Source organism: Heliangelus exortis, chromosome 9 (genome assembly GCF_036169615.1).
Source record: "Heliangelus exortis chromosome 9, bHelExo1.hap1, whole genome shotgun sequence".
Lineage (NCBI taxonomy): Eukaryota > Metazoa > Chordata > Aves > Apodiformes > Trochilidae > Heliangelus > Heliangelus exortis.
This window is the reverse complement of record NC_092430.1, coordinates 8,520,623-8,537,603: the sequence shown is the minus strand read 5'-3', so window position 1 is coordinate 8,537,603 and position 16,981 is coordinate 8,520,623. Positions and strand designations below refer to the sequence as shown.

The window sequence follows — 16,981 nt, the reverse complement described above, 5'->3', positions numbered from 1 at the left end:
CCCAGAGTTTTAGGTTCCAAATAGGATTCCTGGCTGTGCTCATATATGGCTAGTAAAGAAAAAGACAGCACCCAAGAGTCTGTGTCTGTGGGCTCTGTGCCAGCAGGCTATGTCTCTTTCCTGTGATTTTTTTCTGAGGGAAAACACATCTGATGACTCTCCCCACCCTAATTCCCCCATGGGAAAACACATTTTACTTGGGGAAAACACCACAGCAGCAGCAATCGCTTTTTATTTTTTTGAATACCCAGGGAGATGCAGATCCCCAACATCAGTCAGTCCCACCAGCAGTGCTCCTGTTCCGGGTAACACCAGTGTCCTCTGGTGTCAGTGACGAGCACATGGAGCTGGGAAGGACAGGAGGAAGGGGAGCAGGTCAGGGGAAGCCATGCCCAACACCTTCCCAGCCAAAAACCGCATTGGCAACGACAGAGCAGTTCTATCGACTCCTCATTCCTCTCTGGGGACAGATGGTCTTTCCTCCTCTGATGGCTAAGACAGCAGGAAAGCTGCTGTTGTGGAAAGCAACAAAAAAGCCCCATCTACAGCTTCCACGCCTGTCACGCTCTGGAGGGAATCCAGCTTTGGGGTGCCATCATGCCAATGTGCAGGCAGTTGGCTGGCACGAGCTGGCAAGTGAGGAGCAACCAGCAGCACACCATGCTGGGTGTTCCTCACTTGCCAGCTCATGCCCAGCCAGCTGCATGACTCCGTAAACACCTGCGCCACGCAGTGGGGACAAGAGAGGCCCAAGCAAGTTCTTGGTGAGCTGCTCCAGCCCCGAAACAGCAAAGCCCCCTCCTCAGCACAGCTCCTTGCTGCTTCCTGCACCAGCCATCCCATCCTGAGAACTTGGGTGCTGGCCAGGAAGTGATTCCCAGGGTCAAAGGGCCTGGTCCTGATCCAGCTGTGCCACAGCCTGCACGAGGTCCTGCACAGCCAGGTCCACGTCTGTGTGGGTGGTGTCTCGCCCCACGCTCAGCCGCAGGGCGTTCCGTGCCACCTCGTAGGGGATCCCACAGCTCAGCAGAATTGAGGAGGGCCTGAAAAGCAACACGGGGGAAATGAAGCACATGCACCACCAGAAAACTTCACCAAGGAACCCCCTGGAAACCTGAACTGGGCTTGGAATGGGTAAGCCAGGCACTAAGACATAAGGCAGGCTCTTCTGGCACTGCCAGGTGCTGAAAAGTACTTCTAGGCTCAGCTGGATCACCAAAGCCAGGAGGGACAAAGTCCTCCCAAGCAGCACTCAAGCATTTCAGTGCAATAACCAGCTCCACAGCCCTTTGGCCCCTCTGTGCTCTTTTCTCCAGCTGACACTGCCCACAGCCACCCACAGTCCCCTTTCCTGTCCCATTTCCCGTCCCATTTCCCTCCCTCCCACCAAGTCCCATCTGGGAAAACACCCCGAGATGAAGCTGGCTGCTTACCTATCCCCTTTCTCAGAGTGGCAAGCAGCTCCCACACTGGCCAGGAGCCTCTTGCAGCAAGCCAGCACCCTCCGCCCTGCAGCACACACAGGCACAGATCTCCTGGTGCCCAGGGCATGCTGCTGGCCACCTTGCCATGACCCAGCACCCCCTGGGCTCTGGGGGCACTGTCACCAGGCAGTGGTGGGGTTTGAGCTACCTTGAAGACCTGGGCCCAGGATGGAGAAGTTTGAGGTGTTGCAGAGCCGCTTGGAGCCTGTGAAGTGGCTGTTGAGGTGGATCCTCTGCTTCCCAAAGGAGGCCTGCAGGAACAGGGGGGGCTGGGAACCACTCCTGCTTCACTAGCAGCTCTTTCCTAAGGAGGAGGTGGCATACCCACCCCAGCTCTGCAGGCTGAGACCCCCAGGAGGGGAAACACATCCGGGAACCAGGTCTGCTCACCTCCAGCCTGGCCTCCAGGTAATCCCGGACATCCCGCATGTGAGCCTCATAGGCCTCCCAGTTCTTGCTCACTAACTCTGCAGCCTGAGGGGAGGAAACCCAGACCCGCTCCTTCAGCAGCCCCCAGGCACCAGAAACACCCTCTGCCACTGCCAGGTCACCTCTGTCCCCTCACAGCCTCTCCATGGTGCCTGGGGCCACGCCAGCTGCAGGACTGCAGCAGTGCCCTGAAGCAGGTCCTTTGACCTGAAAGCACCCAAAACCTCCATCCCCTTTCCCAGCAGCTTGCCCGCTCTCCTGTACCCTGTGGCACTTCTGATGACCGTGGAGCACCTGTGGCCACCTCCATGCAGGCTCTACACAGCAGCACCCCTGGAGAGCTGCTCACATGGGCCCAGTATTGGCTCACCTGGCCGAGTCCAGCAATCATCGGGGTGTTCTCAGTGCTGCAGTGGAAAGAGGGAATCACTATTTCTCTGGACCAGAAACCCAACTTCCAGGGGGGCACAGACATTCCCCTCACTGCTGGCAGGGTGTCCTGGACACCTCAGGATGGTTGGGAAGGGGTGGTCAGTACCACCCTGCGGCTCCTCCAGCGGCACAGCCAGGCCACCACCTTACCCTGGACGGAAATTCCTCTCCTGTCCCCCTCCAAAGAGCAGAGGGTGCAGGGGGGTGGTGGTGCCGGGGCCCCGTGCGTACAGTGCACCGATCCGGGGGCCATAGAACTGCAAGGAGGAACAGCCATGGTGACCCTGGGGACGCTGCCAGGCACCCCCTCCCCCTGCCCAAAACCCAGTGCCATCCAGTCCTGCCTCACAGGCACTACCTGCTGCAGACCTGTCCCCAGCCCCTGGTCTCCTCCTGCTCCCCTTGCAGACAGGTCCCCACAGCTTGCCACCCCTGTCCCCCAGCTGAAGACCATCTTCTGAACACCATCCAGCAGAGACCTCTGGCCACTGTGATGTGTTAGCTGTGGGAGCACCCCAAGCCTCCCTGGCACCCCAGAAGAGATGCCTTCAAGTGGCTGGGCACTCTGAGCAGGACTGTACCTTGTGTCCCACGATGGTGAGGTAGTCCACCCCTAGTTCTTGCACATCCACGTGCCCCTTGCCGATCATCTGCGCCGCATCCGTGTGCAGCAGCACTCGGGGCATCCCCTCTGCTGCACGCTGCTGGTTGAGGGCACGGAGTCGCAGGCTCAGCTCGGCCACAGGCTGCGGAAGGGAAGAGGGTCTGTGTCCCAGGGGCTGCCCACTGCCCCTCAGCAACCCTGCTTTTGTGAGGACATCTCCCACCCGGTCCCACTTGCTGCCCTCGGGCTCACCATGATGACCCCTGTCTCATTGTTGGCCAGCATGATGGTAACCAGGCAGGTGGTCGGTTGGATGGCAGCGAGGACATCATCCACCTCAGCCTGCCCGCTTCGTGGGGACACAGGCACAAACGTGGCTTCTGCAAGCCCAGAGACAAGCCCTGCTGTCTGGCAGGAAGCCTGGCAGTGCCCAGGGCTGCCTGAGCAGGCAGGGGACCTGTGCAGGCAGCAGGCAGGTGGGCAGAGGGCACCACAGAGCTTGGGGTGCAAGTGGGAGATGTCAACAGGGGGAACAACATGGCTTGAGGGAACAGGACACCACAAGGAGAGTCATGGCCCTTCGCTGGAGGTGTTCAAGGCCGGGTTGGATGAGGGTTGGAGCAACCTGGGATAGTGCAAGGTTTCCCTGCATGTAGCAGGGGATGGGAACTGGATGATCTTTAAAGTCCCATCCAACCCAAACCCACCTGTGACTCTCTGGGTCACAGAATCAGCTGGGTTGGAAAGGACCTCTGAGATCATCAAGTCAAACCCTTGATCCACTGCCACCGTGGTTACCAGACCATGACACTGAGTGCCATATTCAGTCTCTTCTTAGAAACCTCCAGGGACAGAGAATCCACCACCTCCCTGGGCAGCCCATTCCAATGCCCTCTCTGTAAAGAATTTTTTCCTAATATCCAACCTAAACCACCCCTGTCAGAGCTTAAGTCCATGTCCTCTTGTCTTACTGGTAGCTGCCGGGCAGAAGAGACCGACCCCCACCTGGCTACACCCTCCTTTCAGGGAGTTGTGGAGAGTGAGGAGGTCTCCCCTAAACCTCCTCTTCTCCAGACTGAGCTGGGGTCAGTGCCCGTTGGAGGTGAAGGAACAATGTCAAAGAACCAGCAGATCCTTGTCTTTCTCTGCAGATGACAGCCCCCCCTTGCCAACCCATCTGCAGCCAGCTGTTCTGGCCCTGTCCCCAGTGGCCTCTCCACCGCTCACCCGCCCGTCGCTCCTTCACCAGCTGCTCCAGGGGCAGGCGGATGGAGTCGTGCTCCACACTTGAGGTCACGATGTGCGGCACTCCCCGGCTGTCTCCCGGCCCGGCCTGGCTCTCCTGGAAGTGCCGGCAGGCGGTGTGGATCACCATGTTGTTGGCCTGGGAGGGAATGAAGGCACAGCAGGAGCACGGCGCCCGTCATCCCTGCCCTCCCTACAGCCACTGGAGAGAGGGCAGGTGGTGGACAGGGGGTGACGGCCACACCTCCGTGCCCCCCGAGGTGAAGACGATGTCCTCCGGCCGGCCTCCCACCATCCTGGCCAGGCTCTCCCGGGCGCTGCCAACCAGCTCCTTCGCCTTCCTGCCTGCGGGAGGAGAGCAGCAGCTCCACCTCAGCCCCCCAAGCCACGGGGCTGGGCCCGCTTGCAGCCAGGAGCCGCCACATGGGTGCCCGGGGTCCCACCTGCAGGGTGGGAGCTGCTAGGGTTGCCCCAGGCCTGGCACAGAGCATCCTGCACGGCACGGGCCACCTCGGGGGCCAGCGGGGTGGTGGCGTTGTGGTCCAAGTAGACGGTCCTGGGGGGCAGGGAGGTGAGGGGATGCCGGGGGGGCTGCAAGGGGGGCGGTAGTGGGACAGGGCTCACCCCTCCGAGGCCTCCCCAGGCGCCTCTGACGGCTCTGTCCCAGGACCCATCGCTGACAGCACCACCCTGGGCTCTGACCTGCGGGCATCCGTCGGGACATGAGGCTGCCCCGCGCCTCCGGGATGGCCAATCAGCTCCCTCCCGCCTGCCCCACCACCACGGCTCCACTAATCAACTCCCTACCGCCTGCCCCATTCCCACTGTGCCCACCAATCACCTCCCACCTCACCCCCTACCCCTTAAGTCTCATCACGGCGTTAGCCAATCAACTCCGGGTACCCTTCCCCACTACACCAGCACCCGCCAATCAGCTCCCCGTCGCCTGGGCATCAGCCAATCAGCTGCCGACACCCTCGCAGTCCGCGCCGCACCCTCCCATTGGCCGGGAGACCCCGAGACCCCGGGGCTCCCATTGGCCGCCGCCAGGTGGCGCCCGGGACGCAGCCAATTGGCTCCACCCGGGGTTCGCGCGGAACACCCCTACCCCCCTCCTCCCTCCCCCCGCCCCCCTCCGAGGAGCGCGGGGGCCGTGGGCCGCTGCGCGCTCACTGTGGCGCCGCTCGCTGCTCCGGCAGAGCCACTCCCGGGGCCGGAGGGGCTGCGCAGGGCGGAAGGAGCGGGCGGGCGGGCGGGCGGTGGCGCGCGCTTCCGGTGCGCGGAGTCTCTGCGCGCGCGGCAGGGGCGGCCCTTCCGGAAGAGGCGGGCGGGGCCGCCGCGGCGCTGCCCCTCTCCAAGATGGCGGCGGCTTCCTCGGCCTTCTCCCCCCGATCACTCCTGCGCAGGCTCCGCAGACCCCCCTCCAAAATGGCGGTGAGCTCCGGGGAGGGGAGGGGCCGGGCCGGGGGCAGGGCGCGCTAGGCCCCGCCGACCCCCGCCCGGAGTCCGCGGCCCCCACGAGGCCTCAGGCGGGGCGGGCGGGCGGTGCCCGAGGCCCTCCCGGTACCGCGCCGTGACTCAGCGCCGCGGGGGGCCCGGGCCGGGGGGTGGGGCCCGGCCCCACTCCCCCGGGGTGTCCCCGCAGCCCCCGGCGCGCCCCTGCCTGCGGGCTCCTCTGGCCGAGGGGCCTGGGCAGGCGGGAGGCCCGCGGCCTGCCCGGGCGGGCCCTGGCCTCGACGGACCGTGCCTCGAGGCTGCCCGGGCCTCTCTTGCGAACCAGCGGAGGGCCCGGGCGGTGGCTGCAGGGCTACGGTGCCGCTCGGTCCGGCTCGACGCGCCGGGGAAGGCTCTGCTCGCACCGCGGGGCTGGCTGGGCCTGACCGGGTCGCGGCGTGCGGCTAAGGGCAGTCTTGGCTCAAGGCTTGTGCCGCCCGTGATGGCTCATCCGGGAGGGGGCTGAGCACGGGGGGCCAGCCGGGTTTCGGGTCCACTCCCGGGGCGAAAGGAGCAGCGGGGGATGCAAGCCCAGCCGGCTCGTCTGCCCGGCAGGGGCAGGGGATAAGCCGTGCGGTGCAGCCGGTACTGAGCCCTGCCCGCCCGCGCAGTCCGGTGTCCTAGGCGGTCTTGGTTTACTGTAATTTGCACTCGTGACATCCAAAACCCAATTAAAAACAAATTAACATAAGTAAACAGACAGTATTAGGCTTAAATAACCGCACAGAGTAGCGAGAAAACGACATGCAGATGTTTCAATGGGCTGGGCTAACCCAGCAGCCATCCAACAGCAAGGGAGTGCACTATGAAACCCTAGATCTTATTGGTCTGAGTGTGCTTTTCAGCTGTTTATTATGTCTGCGGGGGAAAAAATCAAAACAAAAAACTTTATTTGACATAGGTTTTTTTCTTCCCCCCATCTCATCTTTCAGATGATGTCATAACCACGAGATTAAACGAGCAGTGATGGAATCACTGGACACTGAGGTGAGAGCACGGAAGACTCTGGGGACTGTTGAATATGTTGAGTCTTCCAGTTTCCCCCAGGGCATCCTGCCCACCAAGAAGGATGTGGTTCAGAACATGCTGTATTTGCTGCAGCCCAAACGAGCTGGCCAGGCCCAGCGCTCCAAAGAGGATGCAGCCCAGCTGCTCGCTGAGCACCTGCAGGAGCACTGGTTGGTGTGCAACTTGCACACCATTGCCACCCAAAATATAAAGAAACTCATCCTCAAAATGTACGAGGAGTTTACCAGATTGTACCAGACCAGGAAGCAGAGACAGAACCAGGCTTTTACCGAGCGGGCAGACAAATTCAACGAGAGTTCAGAGAAGCTCTTTGACATCTTCTGCACCGACACGGAGCTGAGGGATAAACTGGAGGAATACAGTGGGATCAAAATGACCAGCATTGAGTGGAAATTCCTGGAAGATCAAAGGAGCGAGAGGAAAATGTACTACGAAGACTTCACGGATAAGCAGGAGCTGAAGATGATGGAGAGGAGACAAAAGATCCAGTGTCTGGAGCACTTCAGGAAGCTGGCCAAGGAGGAGAAGGAAGGCACCAAACCCAAGGAAAGGAAATACAAAAGCGACGAGCAATCAGACGAAGGCACCAGCGTGGATGAGGCCTACCCTGCCGAGGAGGAGGAGAACGGGGGGGCCCCCGCCTTCTCTCTGCGGGGCCGCCGGAAGCGCCGCTGCACTATTCCCGCCGGCGCCGCCGTGCCCTTGGAGTGCGAGCACATCCGGATGAGCATCAGGCGGGTCAGGCCGGGCTTCTACGAGACTGTGGAGAAGGTCCAAAACTGCTAGCGCACGCCGCCGCCCTCTGCAGGCAGGCAGGCAGACAGGCAGGGCTGCTGGAGCACCAGGCGACAAGGCACACGTCTCAGCAACTTTGAAACCCCACCCTCGACTGGAAGCGATTGTTGGGAGATCCCCCCTCCCCCTCGGCAGCGCTCGGGAACCTCCCGGGAGAGAGCACTGAGACAGCGACCACAGCGGCAAGGACTGAAAGCCCCGAGTTTGGGAGGAGGAGGCATCAGCAGCAAACAGTGCTGAGGCTCTGGCAACCCGAGGTCACGATGGAAGCTGCTTCTTCCCAGGTCCCGCCTACACCCGCGGGTTTTCGGGAGTCTGTGCCAGGGGTGGCCTGGCAGTGTGGAACCGGACTCGGGCTTACTGCAAGAAAACCACTTGGACTTGCTGCTGATGGAAAACCTGCCTGCTGAAAAGCCTCAGCTCCTGCTGGTTACAGCGGGGGTGAGAGGTGCTTGACCCCTTCCAGTGGGGCTCAGCGTTCCAGCTGGTGTCCCAGTCCTGGAGAGGCACCTGTGTGGGGGGGAGGGGTTGCTCTCTTGCTTGAGGAGGGGGAGAGAGCTTGAGAGCTCTTGGAGTGCATTGTCTGTAAAAGAGTTATTGATTCTGAATGTTTATTCTAGATTTCTATTTTAATGATGTTTCCTTGATCAGGAGAAACCTTCCCCGGAACTGGATGAGCTTTAATGTCAGGTCCCTGCTCCGGGGTCTGAGGTGGGAACTCCTGAACCAAGGGGTGATGTTTGGAATGCTGGGGGCACCTTACCTAATTTTTAAGATGAGAAGGATTTTATAAACTGTTATCCTGCCTTCTTAGCCTGTGGGGAAGACAAAAGCCTTCCTGGGTGCAGGGAGCTGCTGGCATCCAATTCTGGATCCTGGTGTCCATGCAGACCATTTGGGTGGAAATGGTGGTTTTCCACCAAGAGCTGTTTGGACACCATGTGCCCCTCTTGTCGCATGCATCCTGAGCAGTGAGGTGTCTGACTCGGGATACCTGCAGCAGGAGGTGTCTCCCGTTGGTAGGTAGAGTTGCTTTACTGTTTTGGTTTTTGTTTTTTTTTTTAAAGATGAGAGACGTGAACTTCTAGTGAAAAGGCAGTGCTGGAAATTTCTGCTGAGATTACCAAACTTTGCTGACAGTTACCAAACTACACTGACAGTTAAACCCACCCCCCCCATCTCTCCTTGGCCACAGGAGTTGCTGGCAGGAAGTGTGCAAACTTGCCTGGTTTTCAGATTCATCTCCCAGTGAGCGTTGGTTTCCTCACTCCAGTATCTCAGCTTTCACCCCCCCCCCCCCCCCCGAGTTTCCTCCCTCTCCGCCCCGCACACCATTTTACTGACATTAACTCTTGCTGTTTCATTCTTTGGCTTTTGCTCCCTTTAACAAATAAATGCATGTACCAATAATTTTGGACAGTTCCTGTTACTTTTAATCAAGCAGCTCCCGGGACTGATTTCAAGTCCTGTGCCAAAGGGGGAATGAAACAAACGCAACCCCGCTGCTGCTCCCCCGGCAGCCAGCGCAGCCCCCGCCCCCTCGGGCAGGCTCCGGCCAACCTCTCCGCTCTGTCCCTCCACCCCACGGGCGGCTCCCAGCTCCCAGCAGCAATCGCGGGGGTCTCAGGTCCGTTGAGAAGTTCTTCATGGTAAGTTGCTGACAAGTATTTAGCGATCTCAGCGTTATTCTGCATTGCTCATAGTGTCGTGACAGGGTTGAGAGCATGTGCCCTTCAGCCCCCTCCCAGCCCTTTCTGCTCCTCTCTGATGGGCTTTACTGATTCCCCCCTTCCGTGCAAATGATGTCACTATTTGCCTTCCAGCCCTGAGGTGCTGGACTTGAGCCTCTCCCAGGGCTCCTACACCAGCAGCTCTGTTTCCGCAGGGATTATAGCCAAGCTCAGACCTCGCCGAAGTAGAGTTTGTTTTTGTTTTGTTTTTAATAACTGCTGTAACCCTCCCCTTGTATTACAGACCTAGCTGGCAGCATAAACACCCATGTGTCACACAGATCCGCCAGGGTTGACTCGACCACGGAACACAGCTCTGTAGTGTTTTCTGATTTTCAGGGAATTTCAAGGTTGTCAAGTCCCAGCTTCCTATGCACCCCAGGGAATGACATTTCATCCAGAACCCCTGTGCGCAGCCTGCTAGCTCCGCTTGCAGAACATCAGGCAGAGGACATCAGAAGTCAGTTGTCCTCCTCAGCTACAGAGCTGGTGGGTTTGTCAGCTTCGCTGCTTTAAAAAGCAAAAGAAATTATTAATTCCAACCAATTTCTAGGCTGTGGTTCCTTTCATGGTGACATCCTGTACAGGCTGAGCTGTGTTCATAGCTTTGAAACCACACTTGTGTTCCTTTTTTTTTTCTGACCTGGATCTGACTGTGGGTAGAGCCACAGCCTGGCTCTGTTTCTGCTGCAGCAGGGGAGAGGAGTTTCTTGATGATGTATTCTGATCACTCTTCTTTGGGACCATGGTGCCTTTTTAATCAGGACAGTAAATCTTGTCCCAAGATTCTGTACTTTTGTACGTTAACAGTTGTTGACTCTCCTTTTTTGGTGTGTCCCAAAATAAATTAATATAACATACCTCTGGGCTTTTGGGTTTTTTTGTCTAAAAGGGGGAGGAAAGAGGAAACTAAAGTTCAAATTAGCCTACTCTTCTCCTGCTGTGACACAGGCAGGTGGACCCCATGCCGCTGGGGAGGCTCCTGGGGTGGGAACTTTGGATGGAGGCCCCACCAGAGTGGGTTTTTTAATCAAAAATGCCTCCTGAAGGTAAGGGGAATGGGATGAGACACCTGCACAGCAGTAGCGTCTCACCAGGGTGCTGGGTTTGCCTCAGGCTTGGGGGATCTGCACAGGAGAGACAGTCCTTGGGGGGGTCCCCACCTCTCCTGACTGGTTCAAGGGGGTTCTAGATGAGCCCAAGGGGAGGGTGTCCAAGGGACAGGCAGTGGTTTGCACCACAGAACCTCAGTGCAGAAAAGAAATAATGGTCCAGCCATTAACCCCCCATTACCACTCACCCCTGGCCCCTAAAAAATGGGAAAGGAAGAAATGTTGGAAAGGGCACATCAACTTCAACAGCTGCTTGCAGGAGGAAGGAATCAAGGTGCACCGCAGGGGCTGCAAAGGCTCCTGAGGGAGGTGCCAGTTTAACTGAGCAGTAGAAAAGAGAAGGTGCCCTGACAGCCCAGCATGGCCCAGCGCCCTGCACCCTGGCCTTGCCCTCACAGCCTCCCCTGGGGAGGGTTTGAGGCCCCTCTGGAGGTGGAAACCAACCACTTATGAGTGCCCCACTGCTGCCAGGGTCTGCTCCACACAAGGGCTGTGCAGAAACACCCAACACATCTCACAGAACTGTCAGAGTTGGAAGGGACCTCTAGAGGTCATCTCCCAGGATGTAGGTGCCCCTCTTCACATGGCACCTGGCAACTGTGGCTCTGCCTCCTCTGTGGAGGGGGAAAGGAACATGAAAAGGGGAAGAAAACATGAAAGGGGAAGGAACATGAAAAAACAACCCAAAATGCAAACTGTAGCATTTTGGTGAGTGGGGTGGATGTGGGAAATGGTCTGTCAGTGTTTCAGAGCACAGGAATTGTCACAAAGTCAGAATTTAAGACAAGCCTGAGCCCTGTGCTGTGGGCACATGCTCATGGTGGGCTCGGGCAGCACCTCCTGGAGGTGGGCATGGTGGGGAGGGCAGCTCCAGAGATGTGTCCCAGAGCTGCTGGGCAGCTTCATGCAGGGTAATTGTGACAAGCTGTGGCACTGCAGGAGGTGGGATGCTGGGGAAAATGGTCTTCCTGGAAAGGTGCCACACTGTGAGGTCGTGTCATGAGCGTGCTGGTGCTCAGTGGTGCTGCCTGGGCTTCAGGGGAGCTCTGGGAGGGGAGAGGAACCTCCTGATTCACCTGAACCCTATTTTTTTTGTCACTTGGTGGGGAGGCACATTGCAGGCAGTGGTGGTGCTGCCTCCAGCATGGCAGAGCTGGGCACTGACATCCTGGTGTGGGGCACAGGAACCCAGCACAGCACCTGCCTGACCCCCACACCCCAATTCCCAGTGTCGCCTTGGGAGAAGTCACCTCAAATCCTGAAAGGAGCTTCAGGGTGTTTCCAGGGGTAAACACATTAATTTATTAACCATAAATATATGAGGGTGTTTCCTGCTCTAGCGGAGGATGTTGCCTTGTTATTCTTTCCTGGCATGGCTCTGGAGCCAGTGGATACCACTCCAGTCTTGAAGGATTTACTGATGGCTGTCCCTCCCTACCTGGCTCCGTGTGTCCCCTCGTGTGCCCTTTCCCATCCCGCTCAGGCAGGGATGGTGTTGTATGGTGGGTATCAGGTGCTGCCCTGTGCTGTGGGGACAGCTTGGCCCGCCTATGGCACCCCTTGCTGAGCCATCTGGGCAGTAGGGACACATCTCTGCAGAGAGAGAGGCTGAAAATTAATCCTGGGGAAATCCTAAACATTCAGGAAGGGGGCTGGGAGCTTTGCAGCTTTCTCTCTCCTGGATGCCTGTCAGGGAGCAGCAAAATCCCCATGCTTTTCTATGCCAGATGCTCCCAAGGAGCTGGTTTCCTCTGGCTCTGAGTGTTTTTACAGATGTGTATTTCCAGTGAAAACCCTTTCTTGTGCAGTTTCCCACCCTCACTCGTTGCTCTGGTGGGCTGAAGGGCAGCAGTCTGATGCTTCAGGCAGGTTGGTTGTACCTGAACACGGGTTTGCAGTGTCTCTGCCATGGGAGAGCAGATGGAGCTGCGCAGGTCAGGGCAAACATTACCCTTTTCTCATTGCTGCCCACGTGCTCCTGCAGCTGAGTTTCTGGATGAGAGAAACAGGTGCTGTGGAAAGTCCAGAAATTTTTGGGGGGATGCATGGCTGACTACAGGGGCCCTGTGCTGGCACCTTCCAGGGTGGGTGCTGCGGGCTTGGGCATCCTCCACCATCACTGGGTGTGGGTGTCCCGTGCCAGGGAGCTGCCTGACCCCAGCCCCAGGGGTTGGGGATGTGGTGGGACCATGGGACAGCTGATGGTGGGGGGGAGCCTCAGGTTACACAGACTCGTACAGAAATGAGTGGGGCTGCAGGGTGTTGGCGAGGTTCCGGCTGCCAGCGTATTAAAGGAGAGTGCTGGGGCAGGCTGGGAGGCACCAGCCGTGTCCCCGCAGGATGGCGGGGCCTGGGGGCGAGGGGAACCCACGGCGCCTGCTCAAGATGCACCGCACCGAGATCGCCATGGCGGTGGATGATGTCTTCCCACTGCTGCATGGCCTGGCCGACCACGACATCATCCCCGAGCATGTCTTCAAGGTGAGGTGGCGGAGGGCCGGGAGGGGACAGCCACCCTACGGGGGCTTTCTGGTGGCGTTGGCCACGTGCCAACGGGGGCTGCGGCGGCACCAGCAGGAGACGCTGAGCCAGGCGGAGCGGGAGGGCTCCCAGCGCGCCTTCCACGCACTGCTCACCTGGCTGCTGGGCCGCGACATGGCTGCCATCCATGGCTTCTGGGCCGTCCTCTTCAAGGAATACAACCTGGAGCGGTACAGCCGGCTGCGGCCCCTCCGCAGTACCTTCCCTCCAGGTATGAGGGGGCAGACGGGGGTCTGGCACCCCCAGGGGTGACAGCCACGGCTGCCTGTGACAGCCCCTTCTTGCTGTCCCTCTCTCTATTCCCCCTGCAGAGCTGGAGCTGGGGCGGCAGTGCTGCAGCCAGGGTCTCTCCCCCAGCCCCACGGTGCCAGCGCCTCACAGACCCCAGGGCAAGAGGAGAGCCCCTGAGGAGCGGGATGGGGTGCGAGCAGCACAGCCCACTCCACGGCATGCTACCAGCCCTGGTACAGAGACTGGGAAATGAGCAGGGGTGGGACAGGGTGCTGGGGCACAGAGGGGGGCTGTGCCCCCCAACACCCCCCCTTGTGTTCCCACAGGGGCCCTGGCAAAGGCGAAGACCCTGAGGAAGCCGGAGGGTGCAGATGGCCCTCGTGGCCCCCGTGCCAGCGGTGAGTGCTGATCCCCCCTGCTCCCTTTTTGCTGTGGCAGAGGGGGCTGCCCACCCCCTGAGCCCCCCCTGCCCACAGCCCTGCAGGCCATGGCCACCTCAGTGCAGAGAGCGGTGGCTGTGGCTGGCAGCGAGGTGCCCATCACCCGCGGGGTCGTTGAGGGCATCCTTATCAAACGCTCACGGGAGCCGGGTAGGTACAGCCCAGTTTAGTCACTTAATTCTGTTAGCTGACCCAGTCAAGGGGTGGCAGTCAAGGGGGGCCCCTCCAGAGCCATTCTCAGCTTCTCTCGCAGGCAGCTCCAAGACTGGCAGCAAAGCTGGGGACGAACCATATGCCCCAGCCACCAGTGCTGAGCCAGCAGCCAGGAGCAGAAGCCGCAGCCTGAAGTCCCCTGCCCAGCCCAGGGCATCCCAAAGTGTATGGACCCCCCCCACCTGCTTCCACCCCCCTTTTGCTTCCTGAGGCTGCAGCAGGAACGTTTGCCTGCCTGACAGCACTGAGATGTCCTGGCAGCTCCCCTAGCCCCTCTTGTCTCACCTGCAGTGTGGGGACTCCCGACTGCAACCCCAGGGCCGGTCACTGGTGCCCACCCCACACAGCCAGAATCCTGCAACTGACCAGGTGAGCCCCAGCCATGGTGCCCTGGGGCTGGCCATGGCCTGGTGCTTTGGTCTGGATGACCACAGGTGACCTAGGGTTTGGCTGATGGGGATCACTGGACTACAACAATCCAGGAACCGGCGTTGTTGCCTTGAGAGGGACTGGCATATGGGTACAGGGCTGGTTATGCAAGGGTGAGGGGGGGGGCAGATGATGGTTCCCATGAGCCCTGCCATGGCCAGGGGTGCAAGCTGCTGGTTTGCCTGGGAGGGTGGGGAAGTGTTGTAACAGTGCCCCCCTGTCTGCTTCCATGTGGCAGCAGAATGAAGATGAGTGTGCGGTGTGTGGTGATGGTGGTGAGCTCATATGCTGCGATGGCTGCCCCAGGGCCTTCCACTTGGCCTGCCTGGTGCCCCCGCTGCCCCGTGTTCCCAGGTGAGCCCCAGGGCACTCCAGGGACCCCTGCATCCTCTGACAATCCCTCACGCACTGCTCTGTCTGTTCAGTGGGACATGGCAATGTGGCTGCTGTGTGGCCAGCACGGCCAAGCTGGGGCAGCTGCAGATGGGGAACATGGCTGCAGAGCAGATCCCTGAGATCCAGGGAGATGAGGTGTGTGGTGCCCAGCAGAATGGAGGTGATGGGAGCACCTGCAGCCGCTGCTTCGCCCGGATTCCTGCAGCCCAACATGGCCCCACACCTGATGGGGACCCTGGGTGAGCACTCTGCCCACTCCCACCCCAAATCCTGCCTTGGAGGGGAACGGTGATAATGGTTGGCACCCGCTGGGTGTAGGGAGCTGCTGCTGTGCATGTCCTGTGTAGGCACCCCAGACACTGGCAGTCTGGAGGGCACCATGCTGGCCAGTGACCACCCACTACAGGCAGCGAAGGTGGGTACAACCAATCCCCTGCCCCAGTAGAGGAAAAGGGCTGGTGAGGTGGGTGTGGTGAGCCCCAGGAGCAGTGGATCCAGCTGGGTGAAGGGCTGTAGTGGGAGGTGAGGGTGTGCCAGATGGGCCAGATGTTCCTGGTCACCAGCCCTGACCCCTGGAGGTCAGAGGGCAGGTTGGAGTGCTGGCAGGACATGTCCCCTCCCACAGGCAGAGGAGGTCACTGCTGGCAGCGACCCCGTGCTGAGCAGGGATGAGCTCGACGCGCTCCTGGGTGAGGTACGGCACAGGGGAGCATGACAGGCAAAACCCATTCAAAGGGACCCACGGCCCTGGTGGGACCCCCAGGGTGATGTCTGTGCAGGAGATGTGGAGAGCCAGGGGACAGGGAGCAGGGTGGGGAGACTGATGATGGTGAGACTGTCCCACAGGGCACCTGGGACGGGATCCTGCAGTGGGCCTTCCAGAGCATGGCTCGGCCCCTGGCAGACACCCACGGGCTCCTTGCGTAGTGTGGCTGTCCCCTGGTACCCCCTGGCAGGGGTGGTGGGAGACAGGCTGCAGTTGGAACCATACGGGGGTGTGGAGGTGGCAACGGAAAGACACATCATCATTGTCGTCGTCGTCATCATCATCATCATCATCATCATCATTATCACACCCTTGAAATACCGACCCAGAGACAGCCCTGCAGAGTGCCAAGAGCTCACTCACGAGCTTTTGAGCAGAATAAACGAGCACGAATATCAGTAAAGAAACCAAACCAAAACCAAACCAACCAAACAAAAAAACCCACCAAAACGTCTATTATACAGGGACATTAAAAAAAAAATCCGTGCGTGGAAGGGAGAGAAAAAGCGTCCAGCAGCAGCCACAATGACCGCAGCAACCCCCCCGTCAAGCTGTTCCTAATCGTTCAGTAGCTTTCCCAGCACTATCCCTGCTAAACCCGCGCCTCCGAGGGCAAGCCGGCAGCACCCGGTACGCCCAGGCAGACCCAGTCCCACTCCGGAGCTGAGAGGACCCGGTCCGGATCGAGGCAGCAGCTCCCGGCCCGCCCCCGCTGCCCTCCTAACCGGTCAGGGACCGCGGGGACTCCGAAATTCTCGCGAGAGCAGCTGCCAAGATCTGACTGTTGCCGTGGCAACGGGGCCCGTCTTGCCCGCTACAACGTCAGTGCCCGTGGCCTGCGCGGCGCGGCGGTGTGGGCAGGCGTGGGCGGACCCACGGGAAGCGCGGGCTCAGCCGAGCAGCTTCTTGTCACGCCGGAGTTCTGCAAACTCTACGGCAGAGGCAGCTCCATACACCCAGGTCTCTTGGACCCCCCGGCCTGTGGGAGCTGTGCCCAGGAGAAGTGACTCCTCCAGCCGGTGATGCAGCTCTGCCAGGAGGTGAGTAGGTTGAGGACCATCAGGGAATGTGAGAAAGAGATGCTGGATACACAACCTACCTACTCTGAAACATGCTCAACCAGGTGACAGGGCTCATGACCCCAAGAAGTCCCTACCCTCTCCCTGCCTCGAAGAATGTGGTGACATCATAGAATCACAGAATGGTTTGGGTTAGAAGGTACCTTAAAGAATATCCAGTTCCCCTCCTGGAACACCTTCTACTAGACAAGGTTGATCCAGGCCCCATCCCACCTGGCCTTGAACACTTCCACGCATGGGGCAGCCAGAGCTTGGCCGGCAGCCCACACCAGAGTCAAAACACACTCACAGCAAAGGATTCTGTCCTATTGCTAAGAACTTCTGCCCTGACGTAGCACAGCAGCTTCTGGCCTCTAGCTATTCCTTGACAGATTAAACACAAAAATGACACCCCCAAAATTCAGCTATTGTACACAAAAGTGTGCGAAGCCGACTAGAAGGCTGACAAATTTTCAAATATTTTTTTAAAAAAACATGTGGCTATAATGTTTTACAGTTAAAATTTCTTTACATGACCCCGACGACAGGCAAG

General features: G+C 59.3%; 3 protein-coding genes across 6 annotated transcripts; 2 read left to right on the top strand and 1 right to left on the bottom strand.

Annotated features, from left to right (window-relative positions):
• Nucleotides 1-191: 191 nt before the first annotated feature.
• Nucleotides 192-5,442, bottom strand: SCLY (selenocysteine lyase). Of its 4 annotated transcripts, XR_011727427.1 has the most exons (14): nt 5,368-5,442; nt 4,819-4,896; nt 4,638-4,750; nt 4,439-4,539; nt 4,177-4,333; nt 3,202-3,329; nt 2,927-3,091; nt 2,496-2,602; nt 2,284-2,320; nt 1,875-1,958; nt 1,633-1,735; nt 1,434-1,509; nt 721-1,043; nt 192-347 (listed from the first exon to the last, which is right to left on the bottom strand). XR_011727427.1 is itself a non-coding variant. In XM_071751961.1 (13 exons), the coding sequence occupies exons 2-13, from the start codon at nt 4,866-4,868 to the stop codon at nt 884-886; spliced, it is 1,281 nt and encodes a 426-aa protein (XP_071608062.1). In that variant the 5' UTR covers nt 4,869-4,896; nt 5,368-5,442; the 3' UTR covers nt 192-883. The 4 variants fall into 4 exon arrangements, 3 of the variants coding, with proteins under 3 accessions (XP_071608062.1, XP_071608063.1, XP_071608061.1); XM_071751961.1 differs by having other exon boundaries at nt 192-1,043; XM_071751962.1 differs by having other exon boundaries at nt 192-1,043; nt 4,177-4,291.
• A 26-nt stretch (nt 5,443-5,468) lies between these two features.
• LOC139799712 (uncharacterized) lies at nt 5,469-10,102 on the top strand. The gene is made up of 2 exons (XM_071751978.1): nt 5,469-5,628; nt 6,621-10,102. The coding sequence occupies exon 2, from the start codon at nt 6,655-6,657 to the stop codon at nt 7,501-7,503; it is 849 nt and encodes a 282-aa protein (XP_071608079.1). The 5' UTR covers nt 5,469-5,628; nt 6,621-6,654; the 3' UTR covers nt 7,504-10,102.
• A 2,485-nt stretch (nt 10,103-12,587) lies between these two features.
• On the top strand, nt 12,588-15,822 carry AIRE (autoimmune regulator). Its single transcript, XM_071752976.1, has 10 exons — nt 12,588-12,835; nt 12,932-13,106; nt 13,207-13,359; nt 13,453-13,524; nt 13,820-13,980; nt 14,071-14,148; nt 14,447-14,562; nt 14,634-14,843; nt 15,151-15,298; nt 15,451-15,822. Exons 1-10 carry the CDS (start codon nt 12,695-12,697, stop codon nt 15,529-15,531), a joined length of 1,335 nt encoding a protein of 444 aa, XP_071609077.1. The 5' UTR covers nt 12,588-12,694; the 3' UTR covers nt 15,532-15,822.
• Nucleotides 15,823-16,981: the final 1,159 nt, after the last annotated feature.

Bases quoted from the DNA above. Each gene is read 5' to 3' on its own strand.
- SCLY (XM_071751960.1), bottom strand. From the start codon at position 4,868: ATGGGTCCTGGGACAGAGCCGTCAGAGGCGCCTGGGGAGGCCTCGGAG. The intron at 2,603-2,926 runs GTACAGTCCTGC...TCCTCCTTGCAG, and splicing joins TCACCATCGTGGGACACAAG to TTCTATGGCCCCCGGATCGG. The intron at 1,510-1,632 runs GTAGCTCAAACC...TGTGTGCTGCAG, and splicing joins CCTGGGCCCAGGTCTTCAAG to GGCGGAGGGTGCTGGCTTGC.
- LOC139799712 (XM_071751978.1), top strand. From the start codon at position 6,655: ATGGAATCACTGGACACTGAGGTGAGAGCACGGAAGACTCTGGGGACT.
- AIRE (XM_071752976.1), top strand. From the start codon at position 12,695: ATGGCGGGGCCTGGGGGCGAGGGGAACCCACGGCGCCTGCTCAAGATG. The intron at 12,836-12,931 runs GTGAGGTGGCGG...CGGCACCAGCAG, and splicing joins TCCCCGAGCATGTCTTCAAG to GAGACGCTGAGCCAGGCGGA. The intron at 14,149-14,446 runs GTGAGCCCCAGC...TCCATGTGGCAG, and splicing joins AGAATCCTGCAACTGACCAG to CAGAATGAAGATGAGTGTGC.